This window comes from Aethalodelphis obliquidens, unplaced genomic scaffold, assembly GCF_003676395.1.
Source record: "Aethalodelphis obliquidens isolate GAN/ISIS:26980383/991018 unplaced genomic scaffold, ASM367639v1 scaffold26, whole genome shotgun sequence".
Taxonomy (NCBI): Eukaryota; Metazoa; Chordata; class Mammalia; order Artiodactyla; family Delphinidae; genus Aethalodelphis; species Aethalodelphis obliquidens.
The window spans coordinates 7,709,026-7,733,348 of NW_020837970.1; the positions used below are offsets into that span (position 1 = coordinate 7,709,026).

Here is a 24,323-nt window from a genome sequence, read left to right on the forward strand (position 1 = left end):
TAGGTCCATTGGATTTTGGTGGACAACGTATACATCCTTGATCCTGATGGGTTAGCCTTAGAGGTTTTTCATGATAGACCCTCACACTATTGCTATTAGCAGCTCAGAAAGGTTGGCACTTCTTCTTTTCTTCTTCTTCTTTTAAAAATTTTTTTCCAGTTATACCTTAATATGGTAAAGTAGTAGTCAGGGACTTGATCCATAAGGGTCAATGCTGGAACATCACTGTTCCTGAGTCACCTGTTCCCTAATTGAAAATACTGACATTCTAAAGTGGTCACTGAGGATTCTTATTGGGTGGTAGGTTAAATAGCAAGAAACAGAGACATCAGAAAAGGAAGGAACGGGGCTTCCCTGGTGGCGCAGTGGTTGAGAGTCCGCCTGCCGATGCAGGAGACACGGGTTCGTGCCCCGGTCCGGGAAGATCCCACATGCCGCGGAGCGGCTGGGCCCGTGAGCCATGGCCGCTGGGCCTGCGTGTCCAGAGCCTGTGCTCTGCAACAGGAGGGCCACAGCAGTGAGAGGCCCGCGTACCGGGAAAAAAAAATTAAAAAAAAGGAAGGAACGTACTTCCTTGGTGGTCCAGTGGTTAAGACTCCACACTTCCAATACAGGGGGCGTGGGTTCGATCCCTGGTCAGGGAACTAAGAACCCACATGCCACACGGTGTGGCCAATAAATAAATAAATTAATTTTTTTTAAATTAAAAAAAAGGAAGAAAGGGAGGGAGGAAGAAAGGAGGGAAGGAAGAAAGGAAAGAGGGAGGAAGGAAGGAAAAGTGAACTATGATATAATGGATACAACTGAAAAAATCTCTTAAGAAAAAATTAAAGAGACTTCACTATTTCTTACGTAATCAATTACACCATAAAAGCTCCTCTTTATTTACCTGAATTCAGTGGTTACACACACAAAAATCAAATTAATCTGAAAGAGACCTTAAAATATCAAATATAGCAATCTGCCGAAAGAACAAATTACTCAAATTGTAGCAAAAACTTTTTTAACTGAGGGAAATATTTATATCAAATCCCAAAAGAAACAATAGGGGAAAAAGAAAGGAAGACATTTGGTTTTCTAACAGTCCTGGGAAGACATTTCAAATGTGTATGAAAGCCCACTTCTCAAAATGTGAACTTCTAAAATGACTCAAAAAGATTCCCAAAGTAAGAAATAAAGAGGCTAATATGTCATAAAGGAAATCCAAATTCACAGAGAAAGCTGGAACATACGTGCCAGTCTAGGTCATATCTATAATGGTGCCAATATCTACAATGGTGCCGTTTTTCACAAAGTTTATATATTCCATGCAAGAATGTTATTGGCACTCATGACTATTACATTGAACTAAACACTTTATTAAAAGTGTTTTCAGTATTTTACTAAAAAAACTCAACCTGAAAAAACTACTCTAAGAGTGATCAACAATTTAAAATTAAACTTCATAAGAATGGCATGTTAAATATTTGCTTATCATCTACTTATGCTACCACACCCTAACTCCCCAGGTAACAACTTACTCTTCTGATTTTCTTCCGTTTTTTAGAGCGTGGTCTGGTCTCTATCCTCTGGACACTGCATCGCACAAGTAACAACAGGTCTTGTAGGCTAAAAAGCTTGTAAACAAAATTTCCTTCCTGAGGAGCTACATATTCTGATGTATCTTCAACATAGTCCTGAAGTTCATATGGCAATCCTTTAAAAATAATGATATTTGTCATTTTTATTTTAAAATACATTAGCTCTTTATCCATCATAATCCAAGATAAAACAATTCAACTATCAACCTTCTGTCTCCTCTGAGTTAACTATTACACTATTACCATTTCTGTTTACTTTTACTGGAACTCCAGCAAGAGCTGAAATCAAAGCTTTAGGGTTCTCTTCCTTTTACCTACTACCTTCACTAACCCTAGGCAAAGTATAAATCTGTGAGACAACATATGAAGGAAAAAAAAGTTTAAAAAAGTAGTGTTATTCATAATCGAGGCAGAGTTGAGGTACAGCCTTACATCTATTTCACAAATGAAAAAAGTACAAAACTACAGTCTAAACACCAAGAATAAGTAAATTTAGACTAATAAGTATTTATCATTATTTTTGCTGGATTTTCCCTTCATCAGTTCAGCAAACCACATTATCTATAGCTTAGCAGCCATCGTAAATGTTGGATAAACACAGGTTACAAAAATCCATACAACTGTGGGTACATCGCTAGAGTGAAGGTTTTGAAAGCTGAAATACTGATCAGTAGACTGGAAAATGAACTCTCAATGACTATATAAAGATCATACACATATTATAACAAAGAGAAAGTAGGGGAAAGAGGGTGGGAAAAAACCTAAGGATAAGGAACAAGCAAAACAGTTAATATAAAATTCTTTGTAAATATTTACGTACGTCCTTTTGGCTTCTGAAACACAGAAGGCCATATAGATTTTGGCCAACTAGAGGCATCTGAAGTAGCAGAGGGCTGCTCAGAACTAGGAGGTTGTTTAGAATTCTCTGAATTCATCAACGGCATTTCAGGTATTTTTCTGGAAATTGGTTTTAAGAGTTCATCCTGCATTTTTAAAATTTCTCCAACTGGATCAAATTTTTTATACACTCGTTTGATAGGTTTTTTTAAAACACATGACTCTTCAGGACTACAAGTAGTATTAGTCTGGTTTCCTACAGAAGCCTGTCCTGAGGAAGAATTTAGGCTAGCTGGTTTAGAACTTAAATTAGAACCCGTATCAGCAGTCTTTCCATTACTATTATTTTGACACTCTGTATCAATGATTAAACAGTCTTCATCTGTATCACTATGGCAAAGAATTACATCTTCAGTTTTAGCTGCTTCTGGTGTAACAGGCTTTTCCTTTGAATTATTGTCTGTGTTCTCTGGAACATTCACTCTTTCATCAACACACTCCATATCAGAAGTCATATCATTTTTATTAGAGGTTTCAATTTCTGAAGAACTTTCTAAGTGTAAGGCATCAGATGTTTTCAAGTCACTATCTTGTACCAAAGACTTCTCAGAATTTGATACATTTTCACCACAGGGGATCAATCCCTGATCATCTTTGTTTTTGCACTCTTCAGGGCCATTGTCCATACCAGTCACCAGCTGTTTCTCCTTCTGCAGCTGTTCCATCAGAATCTGAGATATACTTCTAGAATGAGCAGTAATGTCTGGTGCAATTGGTGCCTCAGATGTGATTGCTATGCTGGGGGCTGTGGGCATTTCTGTCACATTGGGTACTATGGAAGTACTTGCTGGACTCGGTGACTTTGATGGTTTGGTGGTGGTTACTCCAAAAGTTTCAAGTTCTGTGACGTCATCATCAAAATCCAGATCCAAGTTTTCATGGGTCTCAATTTTTCGGCACTCATTAACTTCATAAGACATCTTAAGAAAATATATTGGCAAACTATTAGCAAAAATTCCAGGCCGCCCCTCACCCATCAATGTCCCATCACAAACATAGTTCATACTCTTTAAAAGTAGAAAGAAAAGTGTAATGGCTTTGAAAGGTTCTTGCTTTGACAAACTACTAGCACCTAATTTATTTAACCTTACCTTCCCATTGAAATGTTGATGAAACACAGAAAAATTTGCCAAGTTGCAATACCACAGGAAATGGGGAATACTTGTGAACTACCACATCTCAAGAGGTATTTCCACTAATCAAAAACAGACAGGGGCTTCCCTGGTGGCGCAGTGGGTGAGAGTCCGCCTGTCGATGCAGGGGACACGGGTTTGTGCCCCAGTCCGGGAAGATTCCATATGCTGCGGAGTGGCTGGGCCCGTGAGCCCTGGCCGCTGAGCCTGCGCGTCCGGAGCCTGTGCTCCGCAACGGGAGAGGCCACAACAGTGAGAGGCCTGCGTACCGCAAAAAAAAAAACAGACAGGACCACAAAGAAGAAATGTTAGGCCAAATAGGAAGGCAAAAGATCTTCATTCATACCCAGTTTATACACTCTTGCAGAGACTTAGCTGACCAGGAGGAAAGCGTCTTCGCCATGGTAAGGAAGCTGCTCTCTAATGCAACTGGGGAAGTGTCAACAGCCTCTCACATCAATCAGTGACTTTCTTTATACATCTACTCAGGGAAAACAACTGTCAGTAATAAGAGGAGAAATGGATAGGAAGTGGTTTTATTGTTTTCTGGGACATGAAGCCACTGAGGTTATAGTTTTTCATGTATTGTTTGGGTAATAGAAGAACTACAGACAGTTCTAATTTATTCAGGAATAAATTATCTTCTCCCTAGGTAGCAACATCTCTCCTCAGTATGGCAGAGCACTTTAGATAAATACCATGGAATTGGATTACAGTTTAGGATTTGAGAGAAATATATTCTGACAGCCTCAGGTAGTGAGTAAGAAAGATCTACCTGGGTAAATTACTTTACCTCTCTGAAACTCAATTTCCTCATCTCTGAAATAGGGATAATAGGGTTATCCTCTTGGGTTTATTCTAAGGATTAAATGAGAAATTATATATAGAAAGTTTCTTCGCATAATCTTTGTACATAGTAAGCAGTTTCTCAGCAAATGGTAGCACTTGCTAAAATAAAAAGACTACCATATTTAGTCAAAAAATAAAATTAAACTATACTCTGTTTACATGAGGCATTCTTACACAAAAAGGTTCAAAACAAAACAATGGGACATGACACCAAGAAATAAAGAAGGACTAGCAATATTAAGTGTTAGAGAGAAGTCAATGCAAAAAGCATTAGATAGAAAAAGGAATCCTATGTTGAAAAAGATGCAATCCATGATGAATAGATAATGAACTGTGACATGTCAAATAACAACATCAAAATTGTCAAAACTGAAAAATAAAAGGAAAATTTGACAGAAACACAACTGTACTTGGTCATTGATACACTGTCTCTTAGTAAATATAAGGATGTAGAAACTATGAATAATATTTAATGACTGAAACAAAGATACATGAATGACTGAAAACATACATATAGACTGCAAAGATATACCTTTTCCCTCCCAAGGATCGAAGGGGCATTTCCAAAGATGGACTATAAATTAATACACAAAGAAAACATCAATATAGTATAAAGCAGAATCTGTTAAGGTCTGACTCTCTGTTTAGAAGAAAATAAAATTAGAAACCATTAAGAAAAAAGTAAACAAACAATAATAAACCCAAGAACTTGAAATTTAAAAACTTTCCAAATTATTGGATAAAAGAAGAAATTAAAATGATAATTACAGAATACTTAAAAAGCAATAAAAATGAGAACACTGGACATTAAAAATCTGAAGCATCATTCATAGCCTTTTCAAGAAACAGGAAAAGAATAATATAATCACAATAATAAAATGAAGGAATTTCATAAATATAAAACCAAAATTAATGAATTGAAAAACAATGTTCTCAACCCCTGACAAATTTGGATAAAAACAGCAGTTTATCTGTAAATATTTTAGTATGTGGTTATAAAAAGATTCTTCGGTAAAACATATTCATTGTATCAATAAATTAACACTTCCTTAATGGCTGGAAATATCTAATCACTGTTAAAATTTCCTAGTCTGATCAATTTCTTTTTACAATTGTTTATTGGAATCAGGATCCAACCAAGATCCCTACACTGCATTTGGGTGATGTCTTTCAAATTTATTTCTCAAATGCCTCTCCCCCATACTCTGCCAACTCCCATATCCACCAGGTATTTGTAGAAGAAACTAGATGAGTTATCCTATAAAATTTTCCATATTCTGGATTTTGCATCCCCATGATATCATTTAACACACTCTTCCCCTACATTTCCTATTAAAATGATCTAGTAGCTTGACCAGATTCAGGCACATTTAAAAAAATCTGAACATGTTATATGTGGTACTGTGTACTTCCCACTTCAATCAGGAGGCTAATGTCATCTGCTTATCTTTCTTCTTGTGATATTACAACAGTTCTGTTGATTCATCAAGGGTCGACAAACTAATCTACCCATTAAAATTCCTTGTTAATCTTCTAATGCTTTTAGCAGTCATTGATGATGATCACGGCCTAGATTCACTATTTCATTAGGAACTGCAAAATGGTAACAGTCGTATTTCATCATTACCTGAAATACAGTTTGTACTGGAAAAGTAAGACAAATACTTGAATTTTCAAAAATCAGTTTTCAGAATAATGACTTGATACACTAGCACCCTCCAAAGGTGACTAATACTTTTTTAAAAAGATATTATTATGAATTCATGGATTTTAACTATTTCATATGTTTCCATCCATTGCAGTTACTCTTTGTCATGGTCAAACTGACACACTCTGGCCAACGGGAAACCCTTCAAGTTAGCACTGGCATCTTTTTTATATAATTCCAATATTATTATAAGGTTTTTACTTAAGTCCTTTGATTGGCATTTGTATTTCTTATGCTAAAATTCTTGGTTTCTAATACAAATATAAGTACTTATTTGCTTTATCGTACTATCTAATGTGTTCAAAATAACAACAGCAATATCATTACTAATAATATGATTACTAAATGCAGTTTAAAATATTTGGCAATTCTTTTTGAACTTAGGATATAAATCTTTAAGGATGTATAGACACTTAATTCTCTGAGTGACCATTTTCACTTAAACAGTATATCTTGGCTATCACACTACAGTTGCATACCTAGAGCTTTCTTATTCTTTTTATAGGCATACCTTGGAGACATTGTGTGTTTGGTTCCAAACCACGACAATAAAGCAAATAGTACAAAAAAGTGAGTCACACAAATTTTTTTGGTTTCCCAGTACATATAAAGATATGTTTACACTATAGTCTATTAAGTGTGCAATAGCATTATGTCTTTAAAAATGTACACGTCTTAAGAAAAATACTTTACTGCTAAAAAGCACTAACCATCATCTGAGCCTTCAGCAAGTTGTAATAGTAACATCAAAAAATCAATGATTGGGCTTCCCTGGTGGCGCAGTGGTTGAGAGTCCGCCTGCCGATGCAGGGGACACGGGTTCGTGCCCCGGTCTGGGAGGATCCCGCATGCCGCAGAGCGGCTGGGCCCGTGAGCCACGGCTGCTGAGCCTGCGCGTCCGGAGCCTGTGCTCCGCAAAGGGAGAGGCCACAACAGTGAGAGGCCCGCATACCGCAAAAAAAAAAAAAAAAAAAATCAATGATCACAGATCACCATTAACAAATATGATTAAGTCTGAAATACTGCAAGAATTACCAAAATGTGACACAGTGACATGAAGTGAGCAAATGCTGTTGGAAAAAGGACGATGATGGACTTGCTTGATGCAGGGTTACCACAAGCCTTCCATTTGTAAAAAACGCAGCATCTTTGAAGTGCAATAAAGCAATGTACGATAAAACAAGGTATGCCTGTAATAGTTGCATAGTATGCTATTGAAGATGTACAGTTTATTTAATAAATACCCTATTAAGGGACATGACGACTGTTTCTAATGAATACCTATAGTTGCGGTGAACACCCTGCACAAATATATTATTCTTTTCCTAGTGTACTTCTGAGCTACACTTCTAGAAGTGAGATTTCTAGGGCAAAGGATGAACACATTAGTTTTCATCTGTTCTGTGGGTACATCTCTCTTCATTTGACTGTAAAAATGTTGTAGCAATTATCTTTTCTTCCTCTAATAACTTTGTAAGAATTTCCATCAACAATCCTCTTCTGTTTCTCATGTTTAATTGAGATGGGCACACCTGCTTCTGCAGGAGGACAAGCCTGTGTGACAGTGTGCCAGGATAGCTTTCTTAGCTTCATGGCTCTAAGCTCATGCTTCACTGTTACCATGATGTACGTATGTATGCATGTAGGTTTGCATGTGTTTGTGTGTGCATATAAAATCTTTAGTACATTCTGATATCTGCTTTCTCTATTTCCCGCTCCCACAATTATCTGAAAACTTATTTTTCCTTTACCTTTAATGTCCTTGTTCTGCTCAATATGAACTTTACCACTGGTGAATTTTCCTGAGCCAAGGCTTTTGTCTTCGAAGGAACTTTGGCTGGTTAGTTTCTAGAGTTCTTAGGACCCAGGTCATCTCAGAACTACTTAAGTTCCCAAGTGCCCCTGCACTCACCTACTAATTAGAGCCCATCCATATTATTTTCACTTTTGTTATTCTTTATTCATTCTTGCATCTTTCACCATCCTTTTGCCATCTGGGATTATTCTCCTTGTGCCTGAAGAACATCCATTAGAGGAGGTCTGCTAGTAGTAAACTCAGTTTTTATCTGAAAATATCTTTTCTTAATTTTTTATTACTTAAGGATATTTCACTGGTTAGAGAATTTTAGAAAGAGGGTTATTTTCTCTCAGGAGAATGTATTGTCCCAATGTCTTCTGGCTTCCATCGTTGTTGTTGAGAAGTTACCTGCCAGTCTAACTCTCAGTCCTTTATAGCTAATGTGCCTTTTGTTTCTCTGGTGGCTTTTAAGAGTTTTTTCTTTGTCTCCAAGATGGTTTGGTCCCATTACCTCTTTTACACCTCTCTTTTGGGTGCAAGTACACAAATGTTAGACATTCTCACTACATTCTCTATACCTCTTGCCCTACTCTCCGTATTTTCTTTTTGTTGCCTGTTTCATTATAGTCTTTTCAGACCCATCTTCCAGTTTATTAATTCTCTTATCAGTTTTATCTAATGTGCTAATAACCCCCTTTACAGCATTCTTAACTGTACTTTTTTTTAAAAAATAAATAAATATTTATTTATTTATTTGGCTGCATTGGGTCTTCGTTGTAGCACACGGGCTTCTCTCTAGTTGCGGCGTGTGGGCTTCTCTCTAGTTGTGGCATGCGGGTTTTCTCCCTCTAGCTGTAGCGTGCAGGATCCAGGGCGTGTGGGCTCTGTAGTTGTGATGCACGGGCTCCAAGTATGTGAGCTCTAGTTTGCAGCACGCGGGCTCTCTGGTTGAGGCGCACGGCCTTAGCTGTCCCACGGCATGTGGGATCTTAGTTCCCTTACCACGGATCTAACCCGCATCCCCTGCATTGCAAGGCATATTCCTTCCAATTAAAACATGGCTTTAATTTTCTTGCATGCTGTATAATTAAACAGAGTTGGCTCACAGTTTGTGACTGATAATTCTAGGATCCATTTCTGTGAGTCTATTTCTTTGGTCATTGTTTGTGATGGCTGGTGCTCAGAGTATCCAGTACATGAAAAGAAACTTAATTTTTATTTACTCCTCCAGTGTCTAGTTATCTTTAAATGTTTTCCAGATGCTATATTTAAAAACTTGTTTGTAGAAATAATTCGAGGCTCAAAATGACATTCTGTTCCTCTAAGAAGTATTGTCACTTGCTTTTGCTAGGTATCTAGAGACACTAGCAATCCAAAAGCATCTGAATCCAAGTTCAAGGCCTGAAAACCCAGAATACAATCTACAAGAAAGCTGATTTATTTCTTGTTCACTCTTACTCCTGGGGTATAGCCCTGCAGGGTCCAAGCTCATGGTGGAAAACTGAACTCTGACTTTTGTCCTCCTAGTCCTGTGATGCTGCCAAAAGCACATTTTCTGTTGCCTCTTCAGAACTGAAATACCATTCAGGGCAAAAACTACCCTAAGTGACAGGCTTACCAACCTGGATTCTGGTCTTCTTTAGTATCTCAGTCCTCAGATAGTACCCCCTATCTTGTTAGGTCTTTGATGATTCTAAGAAATAAACTTATATAATATGTCCAGCTTTTTTTAGTTGTCATCGGTAATGGAAGGCCCAAATTACTTGGTCTGCCATTACTGAAAGAAGTTACTCCGTCACTTTTCATCCCTCTTAACCTACTTCATGTTTCTTCATAGCACTTGTTACTTACTGACATTCACCTCACACCAATATAAATTTTAGATAGATTTAAAAATGTAAAACAAAACAAAAAACAAAAATACCTCCAAAAAACTTAAGTTGGAAGTGCTTTATGACATACACATCATAAAAATACTGAAAGGCAAATGGCAAACCAAAAAAAAAATAAACAAATATGAAAGACAAAAGGCCAATATTCTTAAAATAGTATGAGCTCTTATATGTAAATAAGAAAAAATTTTTCTATTTTATTTTTTAATTTTGTTTGCTCTCTCACTTTATTCAAGTCCCTGTTCAAATTTCCTGTCCTTGGAAAAGCCTTCCTGATCATGAATCCCATTCCCATCTCTTTCCCCTTAACCTATTCCATTTTTCTGCATAGTATTTATCAGTGTGTGCTTTTTTGATACTGTTTTAATTATCTGTGCCCTCTGACACTAATGTAAGTTCTGAAAGAAAAGAGACTTCATTTTTATTTACTGCTGTATCCTCAGTGCATGGAACAGTATCTGCTCAGTAAATATTTGTGGAATGGATGAATAAAGTTTTGTATAAACAGAATGCCTTGCTCTAATAATCATGGAAAAATATTTCAAAATACACAAAATAATAAAAGCTAGTATTTATGGAGTACCAAGCATTGTTCTAAATGCTTTAGGTGTATTAACTCATTTAATCCCCAAGAATTCTATGAGTTAGGTTATCATGATACCCATCTTACAGACAGAGCAAACTAGACACAAAGAGATTATGTAGTTTGCCTACGGTCACGCAGATAATAAGCATACACTAAAAAGGATTAACAATCCAGCAAATTCTTGTTGCCCCAGTCAAACTCATCTGTTCCTTTTCATACTTAAAAACTCTTGAATACAAATGAGACTAATTAAATAAAACCATCACCACTATGACCACCATTACTGACTGAATATTTAGTACATATGTACTAAAGACTGTGCTCAGCATCTTACGTATAAATATCAAACTTAATCCTGACAGCAATTTTATGAAGTAGGTATTATCATCTTTCTTTTATAAAAGAAGAAAACTGAGGCTGAAGGAGGTTAAATTAGTTGTCTAAAGTCTAGATCCACGTGGGGTTCAATTTTAAGTTTCAATCTAAAGTCTGTATTTTTAACTACCAGATTTAGAGACTTGCAATAAAATGTTATTCTTCAAAAGGATAAACAAGTACATTCTCTTAAGGAAAAGAAAAGAAAGCATTACATACTTCCATTTCAGATATATAATCTTCTGGTTTGTCCATAAATACTGCAGAGACTGGAACAGTTGTGTTTTTGGACATCATGCATTTTAAGGGAACTTCATGGAAGATTTGATTTCTCTCTCTCATTGTCATTTTCTTTTGGGGAAGTGGTGAATTAATATAAATTACTTTAACTGGTTTTGAACCTTAACACAGAAAAAGAATGGGAGTGATTTGTTACTAGTAGTCATATTAAAAAAAAAAAACAAACCAGGATGTATAACAGAAGAATTACTAAACAAAGAGACACAGGATAGAAACTGGAAGCACATGTCCCATACGTGTGCCTTGAATGAAAAGATTTTTAAAGTCCCTTAGAGATCTAAGGGCAAGAGACTCTTACTGGCAAGAAAAACATGTTCTTTTTCTAACAATTTAAAAAAAGATTTTCTGTTTTTTATTGTTATACTTTTACTGTCATTATTACTCGGTTCCTCTTGGGTTATACTTTCAAAAAGTGATAAAATGTTTACCACGGAGAATATATTACATTTAACTCTAATTTGTAGTTTTGTTTTTAGACATAGTCCTTCATTTACTCCAATTATGTTATTACATACAAGAATATTAATTCTAAAAGATATGAGAAAATTATTAAATATGAACAAAAATAGAAGGGGAATAATATTTGGTACAGAATTTATGTGTAAATATTAATTTTACTGTTAAGAGAGAGACTATCTTATAAGTATAGACTTATTTAAATCTGAATTCCAATAATAGGTAAGTAAATAAACCCTGGAAACTAACGCATTTGAGGCTGTCTAATAAAGTATCGCATTCCTTTTATTTCAGTGAAAGACAGAAGAACCTCACCATTTCATGTATCTTTGGCCACCCTAAACTATAATTTTTTCTCTACTTCTCACACACCCAGCATGCATACAGGTCCTGTAAATCTAATAACTCATTATGAGCGTCAATTGTATACTTAGCACTATATATTAAAAAGTTCTTCTACTGAATGTAATTGTCAAATTTACACCCTCCTTAAATCAAAACTTAGCTTTTTGTATTTGACAAATGACCACCTATAATCAGACTGCTGAAATAGAACTGTTTCAACTCCTCTTTTGAGAGTGTTACTTGACATGGCAAATCACAAACCTGTGACAGGTATTACTTGAATACACACTGGAATTTCCCACTGTTCCTTGTAGCTTGGTCCATGATTATTTAATAAGGTAAATAATGCTTGACTAGTTAGAGCTATCTGAGGGTGATATCTTGCAACAAGCTTCTCTGCATTTGGGTCTTTACTAATGTCCTGAAAAACAACATGAAACTTGTTACTTGATTACACTTATTAGAAACTTCTTTGATTAAATAATGAAAAGAAGGGAGAAATTCAGGAAGGGTACTTTAGAACAACCAGGTTACATGTACTTTATGAGGTACAGAAGATTGCTTACGAAGATCCAAAACCACTTTACTACTTACATAATGCATAGCTGCAGCTGTTTGTTCTGGTGTTTCAGTGGTGGGTATATCTTTTGACAGCTGCAACTTTGCAGGCATTGAGGGAAATACTGTTTTCACATACTTTACACTGCCCTAAATAAGAAAAAAAAATGAATGTTTTATTGCAGAAATCTTGATGTATTTTTTCCCTGAAGTATCTTTTCATCATATGAAACTTATAACTTAAAATTCTTCATTGTACTAAATGCAAATATCAAATTTACAGACGTCTTAAGACAAGACCTTAATGTTTTTACTTGACAACCACCATATAGTTGCTTTTTAAAGATTTTATTTATTTATTTATTTTTGGTTGCATTGGGTCTTAGCTAGGTCACGTGGGATCTTTCGTTGTGGTGCACAGGCTCTCTAGTTGTGGCACGCGGGCTAAAGAGCGCGTAGGCTCTATAGTTGGGGTGCATGGGCTCTGTAGTTGCAGCATGTGGGCTTAGATGTCCTGCGGCATGTGGGATCTTAGTTCCCCGACCAGGGATCAAATCTGAGTCCCCTGCATTGGAAAGCGGATTCTTAACCACTGTACCACCAGGGAAGTCCCCCATATAGGTTTTTTTTAAAAAAAGGGTCCAAGATAAGGGTGCCATGAAATCATCCTGTCATTTTAAAATCTAACCTCTCATTTTATGAAGTACAAGTCAGAGCAGGGTATAAGAGAAACTCTAAAATATCTTCTTTACACACACCTACTTCCAACATGATATTGAGTAAAATCCCCTTAAAAGAAAAGCTTTCTGCTTGTATTCAGAAACATAAAAGAGATGGAAACTAAGAAAAGAAAATCAAGAAATAAAGTTGGTAGTGATATTTTTTTTTAACTTTTTATTTTTTCTTTAAATATTTATTTATTTATTTGGCTGCACCGGGTCTTAGCTGGTGGCACGTGGGATCTTCGTTGCGGCACGTGGGGTTTGGTTCCCTGACCAGGGATTGAACCCAGGCCCCCTGCACTGGGAGTGCAGAGTCTTAACCACCGGACCACCAGGGAAGTCCCAGTAGTGATATTTTTAAAATCATCAAGTAATGGTAGTCATACATTAAAAGGGGACACATTTGTATTGCGTATTTTAAAAAGTATATCTTGTTACTGCTCAAAATTTAAACATAAATACTGAAATATGTCTAAATTATGCTTCTGTGTGAAATACAGATGATGTTTCAGACAAAAATAAGTTTACTTTTATTTTCTTATGGTAAACCTTACCAATGCAAGAAGAGTTTTTTCTAACTTTAATCCCATCTCTATTCTGAATGGGAAGAATCCCATTAAGCTGGTGACTTCATGGAGAGTATAGAATTCTGGATACTTTTTCACTTGTTCAATACAAGCTTTTAAAATTTGCTAAAAAATAAAAATTAAGAGAAATTCATTTTTTTGTACTTCTCTAATAATGCAACAAAAATAACTTAGTCACATGTGACTAAATAATTATTCATTTCAAATATGAGCCTCATTTCATTAACCGAACTTCTAACAATCCAGGCACACTGTATATTCCTTACTTGATTTAAACGCTTATTTTTTGTAACAATTCTTTTTAACCTAATTTCTTAAAACATTGATGTTTAATAATACTAAAATTAGCAATTGTATTAAAATTTAAAGTTAGAGAAGACACATCATATTTTCTCTGCTATTTAAGAAACTGTCAAAGAAATAAAGCCACGTGAAAATTTTAACACACTTTATGGGAATAAAAGCAGTTACATGAATGATTAGAAATAAGTAAGTTTAATACCCTAAAAAGATCCCCAAGCACAATGAATTAATGAAGTAGTTATCTTACAGGTCATTCTAACCTTCAATCTAAAAAATAAATGAGAAATTTTATAACTACTTCAAATGATGGAGTATTTAGTATTTTCTTCTCTCCAAAATATTCTCAAAATATTAATGACTTACCAGGAAATGTAATGAGGAAGAAAAATTCACAGTTTCACCCAAGCATGTGATAACATGTAAATAACTCAAAGAAGCACAGCAGTTTTGGAGGGGGTAGGGGAGTTATAAAACCATACATACTACATTATCTTCTAAGATACAGTTGTCCCTCGTGTCTCTGGAATCCCCCATGGATACCAAAATCCAAGGATGCTCAAATCCCTTATTTGAAATGGTATAGTACCATCAGCCCTCCATATCCACTGATGTAGAACCCACGGATACGGAGGGCCAAATGTATGTGTTTTCTCTTCTTCTCTCAATGAACCTTAATCTGAACCTTTTAGAATATAGTTTATATCACAAAAGCTTTTAGCAATAAGCATATATATATATATATATACATACACATATATATATATGTGTGTGTATATATATATATATATTTTTTTTTTTTTGGTACGTGGGTCTCTTGCTGTTGTGGCCTCTCCCGTTGCGGAGCACAGGCTCTGGACGTGCAGGCTCAGCGGCCATGGCTCACGGGCCCAGCCGCTCCGCGGCATGTGGGATCTTCCTGGACCGGGGCACGAACCCATGACCCCTGCATTGGCAGGCGGACTCTCAACCACTGTGCTACCAGGGAAGCCCCAATAAGCATATTTTTATATCTTACACCCTCTTTCCCTTCAGATATTTATAAAGTGTGTCAAGCTACAAATCAATAACATTACTCCAGTACATCTTTTTATCTATAGTTTCATATCCTCTTCTTTCTTTAATCCTCACTCTCTATTATCTTTCACATTTCCCCCCTCAATTCTACGCTTTTCAATAATGACCTCGATATTTAATCAGGATATTACTTGCAATTAAGACAGATATAGGTTAATATGAAGAAGTTCTGTTTGCTCTTAAAAACCCTAGTAAACCGCAAACTCGGATCTGCATAATATCTTTGCTCCTCATTTATAATATTAGTCAACTTTCACCCCTAATATTCCTATCCTATAGAAGTCATTACAAAAATCTAAACATGCAAAGGAAAGCAATATATAAGAACTATGTGACATATAGACTACTCTGATTAGATATTTATCAGCACATCTTTCTTGGTAAAACTATGCTAGATGTTACAGTGCTTTTTAAGTGAGTTTCACTTAACTCAGTAATTATGGCAAGAGAAAAATTCAAGGGAAAATCTAAGACAGTTTTATACCTATACTCAGATACACTACACAGTATTAAAGGTATTTCACAACTGGTAGATATTAAGTAACTAAAGGAGCATTATTTAATATATTTAATTAAAAACTTTAATTAGTAATTTACTTATGTTTGAAAAACTGCTAAGAGTGAACAAAGGAGGTTAAGAGATTCAGGCTGTTCCCCACCACCCACTCCCGAATGTTATTTAACATGCAAAGTATCTTGAAAGTTAAAAACACCAAAAACACATTTATCACTTACAAAGAAAGATGAAAATAACTATGCTCCAGAAAGAGAAAATATAATATGTTTTCATACATGTTTGAAGCTTAAAATTTAACAGATACTGCTTCTGGCAATATGATAAAGTAGGTACCTTGAAGAACACTCCTATCCAAACCACACTAGATGCTGGATAAATTACAACTAACAATTTTCATGCATTGCTGGGCTTGGTAAAAGCGAGGAGAATCTCCAAGGACCATAAATAAATAAATAAACGCCAAACATCTAGAATGAGGAGAAACAGGAGCTGTGAGCAGTAAGAAAACCCATGAAAGGTGAAGTGGCTTGAGGGCAAATGCCTCAACCAGTTCTAAGATCAGGTAGGGAGCTGAACAGGAGAGCCCTACATTTAAGGCTTGAAAAGCAGAGATTTGAACAGATATCTGTACAACCATGTTCACAGTAGCATTATTCACAACAGCCAAAAGGTGGAAGCAAATCAAATGTCCATCAATGGAAGAATGGATAAACAAAATGTCCATATACATACAATGGAATATTCAGCCTTAAAAAGGAAGGAAATTATGCCACATGCTAGAACATGTATGAATCTTGAAGACATTATGCTAAGTAAAATAAGCGAGTCACAAAAAGACAAATACTATATGATTCCACTTATATGGGGGTACCTACAACAGACAAATTCAGACACAGAAAGTAGCATGGTGAGTGGCACAATAATAAATAAATATTTCCTGTTTGTCCCTGGTTCCTGACACACAGCTCCTAAATTTCTTGGAATCCCCTAAGTGATAAGAATGTCTTTTTTATGCTAATTAGATGACAAAAGGCCCATAGATAGCTAATCACCAGCAGCCAATGATTTAATCAAGCATGCCCACTAAATGAAATCTCCATAAAACTCCCCTTAAGGGCTTCCCTGGTGGCGCAGTGGTTGAGAGCCCGCCTGCCGATGCAGGGGACACAGGTTCGTGCCCCGGTCCGGGAAGATCTCACATGCCACGGAGCGGCTGGGCCCGTGAGCCATGGCCGCTGAGCCTGTGTTCCGCAACGGGAGAGGCCGCAGCAATGAGAGGTCCGCGTACCGCAAAAAAAAAAAAAAAAAAAAAGGTTAAGGGGCTTCCCTTGTGGTGCAGTGGTTAAGAATCCACCTGCCAATGCAGGGGACACAGGTTTGATCCCTGGTCCAGTAAGATTCCTCACACCACGGAACAACTAAGCCTGTGCACCACAACTACTGAGCCTGTGCTCTAAAGCCTGTGAGCCACAACTACTGAAGCCCACGTGCCTAGAACCCGTGGTCTGCAAAAAGAGAAGCCATCACAATGAGAAGCCCGCACACCACAACAAAGAGTAGCCCCCGCTAGCCGCAACTAGAGGAAGCCCATGCGCAGCAATAAAGACCCAATGCAGCCATAAATAAATAATAAATAAGTAAATAAAATCTATTAAGAAAATAATAAAAATGGTTAAGACAGTAAATTTTATGTTATGTGTATATTACCATAATTAAAAATTGTTTTTTAAAAAAAGGAAGGATATTGACACATGCTATAACATGGGTGAATCTTGAAGACATTATGCTAAGTAAAATAAGCCAATCACAAAAGGACAAATATTGAAATGACTCCACTTATATAAAGTACCTAGTGAAGTTAAATTCATAGAAATAAAAAATAAAATGGTGGTTGTCAGGGACTGGGGGGAAGAGGGAATGATGAGTTATTATTTAATGAATACAGAGTTTCAGTTTGGGACAATGGAAAAATTTGGGAATGGATGATGAAAATCCACTTACAACAGTGCGCAAGTATTTAATGCCATTGAACTATCCTTAAAAATGGTTAAAATGGTAAATTTTATGTTATATATATATTTTACCACACCAAAAAAAGAGAGGGGCCTCCCTGGTGGCGCAGTGGTTGAGAGTCCGCCTGCCGATGCAGGGGACATGAGTTCATGCCCTGGTCCGGGAAGATCCCACATGCTGCGGAGTGACTAGGCCCGTGAGCCATGGCCGCTGAGCCTGCGCCTCCGGAGCCTGTGCTCCGCAACGGGAGAGGCCGCAACAGTGAGAGGCCCGCGTACCGCAAAAAAAAAAAAAGAGAGAGAAATGGAAGACAGACTGAAACCTAGGACGTTTGGGAATTCCAGAGAGAGAGTTGTGAAAACAAAAAAGAAGCAATAATTGAAAATGGCTGAGAATTTTCAAGAACTGATGATGGATTTGAATCTACAGATACAAGACACACAATGAAACAAGTAGAATTTTATTCTAATAAAGTACATTGTAATGAAACTGTAATACACCAAAAATTAAGAGCAGTCAGAAAGAAAAGGCAGATTCCCTAAAAGAAATGACAATTAAACAAACAATACACTTTTCAGTAATAATACGTGAGCCAGAAAAAGTAGAATTATATTATCAAACGCTGAGAAATAAAACAAACTGTCGACTTAGAACTATGTATGGAGCAAAACTATCTTATTAGAATGAGAACAAAATAAAAATATTTCCAGGTAACAAAGAAGAAGATTGTTCATTACCAAGAGACCTTCACCAAAGGAACATCTAGAACATATAACATTTCAGGAAAAATGAAGAGGATTTCAGAATGTAGATTTTAAAAGAGGAGATGGAAAGGCAAAAAAGATCCAAATTTGTAGATAAAAGAAGACAAACATTGTTCATATAAAATATGTACCTAGGTTTTTTTACCTTTAAAAACCTAGGTTTTTAAACCTACGTAGGTTTAAAAAAGAGACAGCATCAAAACAATAATATCAGTGAGGAGGGATGTGATGAAAGTCAAAATGCTCTATGGTCTCTGTAGATGTATAGGTTAATAGAACTAAATAGAGTTGAGAAATTTACCCATAGGTCAGTGGTGACAAGGTAATTCAATAAGGAAAAAATTCATTGTGAAAATTCAAGAGTAACCACTAAGAACAACAACAACATCAAAAATGTATAAATTCCAATCAGTAGAGAGGGAAAAAAGAAGGGGGAAAAAGTCAATCTCCTCAAAAGAAGTCAAAGAAAGAAGTTTAGAAAAAGACAAATAGAAATCATAAACAGGTTTATATACATAAATTATCACAATGAATGTAAATGACTCAACTTTTTAATTAATAGGCAAGAGATGGTCAGATCTTATTTATTAAAAAGGCACTCTAGCTAAACATCATTTTAAGAGGTATTTGTTTCCATAATTAAAAATTATTTCTATAGTTCTATAGAATCTACAGAACTTTAATATAAGTTCTATAGATTCAAAGCAATCCCAATTAAAGTCCCACTTAGTTTTCTTTTAGAAATTTTGATTCCAAAGTAGTTTTTTTCTAGGAATTGACAAGCTGATTCCAAAGTTTTCATGGAAATGCAAAGAACCAATAAAAGCCAAAACAATTTTAAAAAAGCACAAAGTTGTAGGATTTCTACCAGATGGTTTCTTGTAGTCTTCCACTACAAGACACGGTGGTATTGGCATAAAGACAGAGATATAGATTAATGAAATAGATTAGAGTCATGAAATTGACCCACACATCATTGGTGAAAAGGCAATTTAATGAGGGGAAAAAATAGCTTTTTCAACCAATAGCGCGAAACGATTTCTCAACATTGGCACTACTGACGTTTTAGACCAGATAATTCTTTGTGTTGGGGGGCAACCTTTACATTGCAGGATATTTAACAACATTCTTGGCTCTACCCACTAGATGCCAGAAGCACTCCTTCCTCGGTTATAAGAACCCAAAATATTTCTAGACATTACCATATGTCCGGTAGGAGGCAAAATCACTCTCAGTAGAGAATCACTATGCTTGAACAACGAGATATCCAGATGAAAGGAAAATTAACTTTGACCCAAACCTCACATCTTACACAAAAAAATAACTTGAAATTAACATACACACATTCACATAAAAGTTAAAACTATAAAACCTCTAGATCAGGGTTTCTCAACACAAGTACTACTGACATTTGAAGCTCCATAATTCTTTGCTGTGGGGGATGTTATATACATTGTAGGATGTTTAACAGCATCCCTGGCCTTTAGCCACTAGATACGAGTAATTCTCTGCCAGTTGTGACAATCAAAAGTATCTCCAGACACTGCTGAAGTCCCCTGCGTGGGGAGTGGGCACAAGGGTAAAGGAGTAAAAGTGACCTCGGATAAGAACCACTTGGGGTTGGCAAATATTTCTATGCTAGAACACATACAAGCACCAACCATAAAACACTTGCAAAAATTAGACTTCATTAAAATTAAAATTCTGTTTTTTGAGAGACTATTAAAAAAATTAAAAAGCATGTCACAAACTGGGAGAAAACTATACACACACACACACACACACACACACACACATATAAAACAGGTTTGTATTCAGAATATATAAAGAACTGTCAAAAATCAATAAAAATAAAAACCAATAAAATTAGCAAAAGATGTTAACAGACATTTCACAAAAGCCAATAAAAACACAAAAAAGATGTTCAAACATCACTGCTCTTTGGGGATATGCAAACTAAAGCCATAATGAGACACTACTACACACCATAGGTTGGCTAAAATTTAAAAAGATCAACAATGTTAAGTTTTAGCTAAAGTGTAGAACAACTGGAACTCTCATACATTCACTGTTGGCGGGAGCATAAAATAGTACATCCACTATGGAAAACAGCTTGGCAGTTTCTAATAAAATTTAACTTTGTACACTTGCCAGATGACCTATAAATACTATACCTAGTTATATACCCAAGAAAATGCAAATATATTCCCCCCCAAAATCTTGTACAAGAATGTTCTTAATAGCTTTATTCAAAATTGCCCCAAACTGGAAATAACACAACTGCCCATCAACAGTTGAACTGGTAAACCAATTTTGGTATAACCATACAATAAAACAAAAAGGAATAAAAAGGAATACATTATGGATACTTGCATCAATGTGGATGAATCTCAAAAATGCTGACTGAAAGAAGTCAGACACAAAAGAATACACTGTGTGTGATTCAATTTTTATAAAACTCCAGAAAAGGCAAATCTAATCTATGGTGACAGAAAGCAAATAGGTGGTTTCCTAGGGCCATGGATGGAAAGAGGCACAGAGATCTTTTTAGTGTGATAGAAATACTCCATATCAGGACTTCCCCGGTGGCACAGTGGTTAAGAATCCACCTGCCAATGCAGGGGTGTATGGGTTTGATCCCCGGTCTGGGAATACCCCATGTGATACGGAGGAACTAAGCCCATGCGCCACAACTACTGAGCCTGTGCTTTAGAGCCCGCGAGCCACAACTACTGAGTCCGCGCACCACAACTACTGAAGCCCAAGCACCCTACAGCCCATGTGCCGTAACTACTGAAGCCCACGTGCTCTAGGGCCCGCGTGCTGCAACTACTGAAGCCCACGTGCCAAGAGCCCGTGCTCCGCAATGAGAGAAGCCCCCGCTTGCCGCAACAAAGACCCAACACAGCCAAAAATAAATAAAATTTAAAAAAATAGTAATAAAATACATTAAAAAAATAAAATATTATAAAAAAAGAAAAGAGAAAGAAATACTCCATATCATGGCTGGCGTCATGGTTACACAGGAAGACTCACTGACATGCACTTAAAATCGATTCTTATTGTATGTAAATTTTACCTCAGTAAAATTGATTTAAAGTTAAATATAGATTAAAAAGGGAGAGTTTATTCCTAGAAGAGAACATAGGCAAAACATTCTCTGACATAAATTGTACCAATGTTTTCTTAGGTCAGTCTCCCAAGGCAATAGCAATAAAAACAATATAAACAAATGGGACCTAATCAAACCTACAAACTTTTGCACAGCAAAGGAAACCATGAACATAATGAAAAGACAACATACAAAATGGGAGAAAATATTTGCAAACAATGTGACCAACAAGGGCCTAATTTCCAAAATATACAAACAGCTCATACAACTCAACAACAAAAAAACAAACAAGCCAATCCAAAAATGGGCAGAAGACCTAAATAAACATTTCTCCAAAGAAATACAGATGGCCAATAGGCACATGAAAAGATGGACAACACTGCTAATTATAAGAGAAATGCAAATCAAAACTACAATGAGGTACCACCCACACTGGTCAGAAAGGCCATCTTTAAAAAATCTGCAAACAACAAATGCTGGAGAGGGTGTGGAAAAAAGGGAACCCTCCTACACTGCTGGTGGGAATAGAAGTTGATGCAGCCACTGTGGAAAACAGTAGGGAGGGACTTCCCTGGTGATCCAATGGGTAAGACTCTGAGCCCCCAATGTGTGGGGGGGCCCAGGTTCGATCCCTGGTCAGGGAACTAGATCCTGCATGCATGCTGCAGCTAAGAGTTCGCATGCCGCAACTAAGAGTCCACATGCTGCAACTAAAAGATTCCACATGCCGCAATGAAGATCCCACGTACCACAACTAAGACTCAGCGCAGCCAAAATAAATAAAGAAAGAAAGAAATATCAAAAAAAAAGAAAGAAAGAAAACACTAGAGAGGTTTCTCAGAAAACTAAAAATAGAATTACCATATCAGCCAGCAATCCCACTTCTGGGCACATATCCAGACAAAACTATAATTCAAAAAGATACATGCATCCCTATATTCATAGCAGCACTATTCACAGTAGCCAAGACATGGAAACAACCTAAATGTCCACCAACAGATGAATGGATAAAGAAGATGTGGTACAGATATACAATGGAATACTACTCAGCCATAAAAAAGAACAAAATAATGCCATTTGCAGCAACATGGATGCAACTAGAGATTATCATACTAAGTGAAGTCAGAAAGAGAAAGACAAATACCATATGATACCACTTATATATGGAATCTAAAATATGACACAAATGAAGCAATCTATGAAACAGAAACAGAATCACAGACATAGAGAACAGAGTGGTGGTTGCCAAGGGGGAGGAGGTTGGGGGAGGGATGGAGTGGGAGGTTGAGGTTAGCAGCTGTAAGCTTTTATATACAGAATGGATAAACAACAAGGTCCTACTGTATAGCATAGAGAACTATATTCAATATCCTATGATAAACCATAATGGAAAATAATATATTAAAAAAAAGAATGTAAAAAATGTATAACTGAATCACTTTGCTGTACAGCAGTTAATTAACAGAACATTGTAAATCAACTATACTTAAAAAACAAAGACAGAGTTTATTTAGTACATAATGGCTACACGTTCTAACAATATAAATGCAGTACTAAAAAAAGTACGGGAGAATGGTGAGAACATATGAAAAAAATTTTTCATGGTGAGAACATATGAAAAAATTTTTTCAAACTATTTTCAGAAATTCTATTGATTGGTGGCAATTGTATTATTCTGAGGCTGTTGTGAGTATAATGTGGGATAAAGCAAATGAGACACGTGGTAATTTTTTCTTTAAATGTACTTGTTCTAGCTCCATCTACTGAAAAAGTATCATAAACACTGATCAACTCAGGTGCAGTGAGCATCCCCAGTGCCCAGACTGTAGTCTTGAAATGCCATTTCGCACTAAAAGAAACAAAGACTCTAGAAAATGTTTCCAGGGCTGGGATAGGAAATGTACAAAATAAGCCTCAAAGACTCCTAGAGTGACTCAAAAGCCAGTATGAAGACCCCATCACTGGTCAAAGTTGGTATTATCTGAGTTTCAAAAAGGATAATTGTAGCGGACTAAAACCCATCAAATGTGTTTAACTTCATGATTCAATAATAATATTTTTTTTAAAAAGTGATCACCATTGTAAAATAAGAAGGAACCAATTAATTTTTTCAAAACTGGTATATAAAGAATCTAGCACTTTTTCTGCTACATGAAATGGGAAGCCAAAGAGTAGATGAGGAAAAACATATCTTAATAAAATTATTCCAACTAATGAATAAAAATAAATGACGCAATTAGAATTTTACAATTTTTCAAACCCCAGTGAATGAATAAATCTGGCATTAAGCATCAATAGCTACTAACATCACAAAAAACAATCAGACATTATGTGCCACCTGATTAAAGAAAACACTACCATCTATATGTTCAAACCCTTTGGCAAGACTATAATTCTGATCAAGCTTCTGGATCCAGTTCACAATTTGTAAGAAATAAAGAGCAAAAAAGAACATGTTGAACATCATCATGAATATATAGTTATCAAAATCTAGACTGTGGGAAACTCGAAAGGTCAAATGACCCAGGTTTTTGAAAAGATAAAGTTTAAAGAAAAAAAATATGGAGGGGGATCTTGTAGATTAAAAAAACTGTTTTATCAAATAAAAGAAAAAACTCCCAATGTAGTCTCCCTTATCCATGGGGGATATATTCCAAGACCCTCAGTGGATGTCTGAAATCGTGGATAAGACTGAATATCATTTCCTATTCATACATACCTATGATAAAGTTTAATTTAAAAATTAGGCACAGT

At 36.1% G+C, this 24,323-nt stretch overlaps 1 protein-coding gene across 8 annotated transcripts in view; it reads right to left on the minus strand.

Moving 5' to 3' along the window:
• The window catches only part of ICE2 (interactor of little elongation complex ELL subunit 2), a 68,539-nt gene that overhangs the window by 29,975 nt on the left and 14,241 nt on the right, over positions 1–24,323 (minus strand). For all 8 annotated transcript variants that reach the window (XR_003436375.1, XM_027123189.1, XM_027123188.1 and 5 more), the window contains 6 exons: positions 13,754–13,891; positions 12,514–12,627; positions 12,181–12,340; positions 11,038–11,219; positions 2,401–3,397; positions 1,521–1,696 (listed from right to left, as the gene is read on the minus strand). Coding sequence is in view for 7 of the 8 variants with exons in the window: in XM_027123189.1 (XP_026978990.1) it covers positions 1,521–1,696; positions 2,401–3,397; positions 11,038–11,219; positions 12,181–12,340; positions 12,514–12,627; positions 13,754–13,891 (1,767 nt within the window). In the remaining variant the exon portion in view is untranslated. The remainder of the gene's footprint in view (positions 1–1,520; positions 1,697–2,400; positions 3,398–11,037; positions 11,220–12,180; positions 12,341–12,513; positions 12,628–13,753; positions 13,892–24,323) is intronic.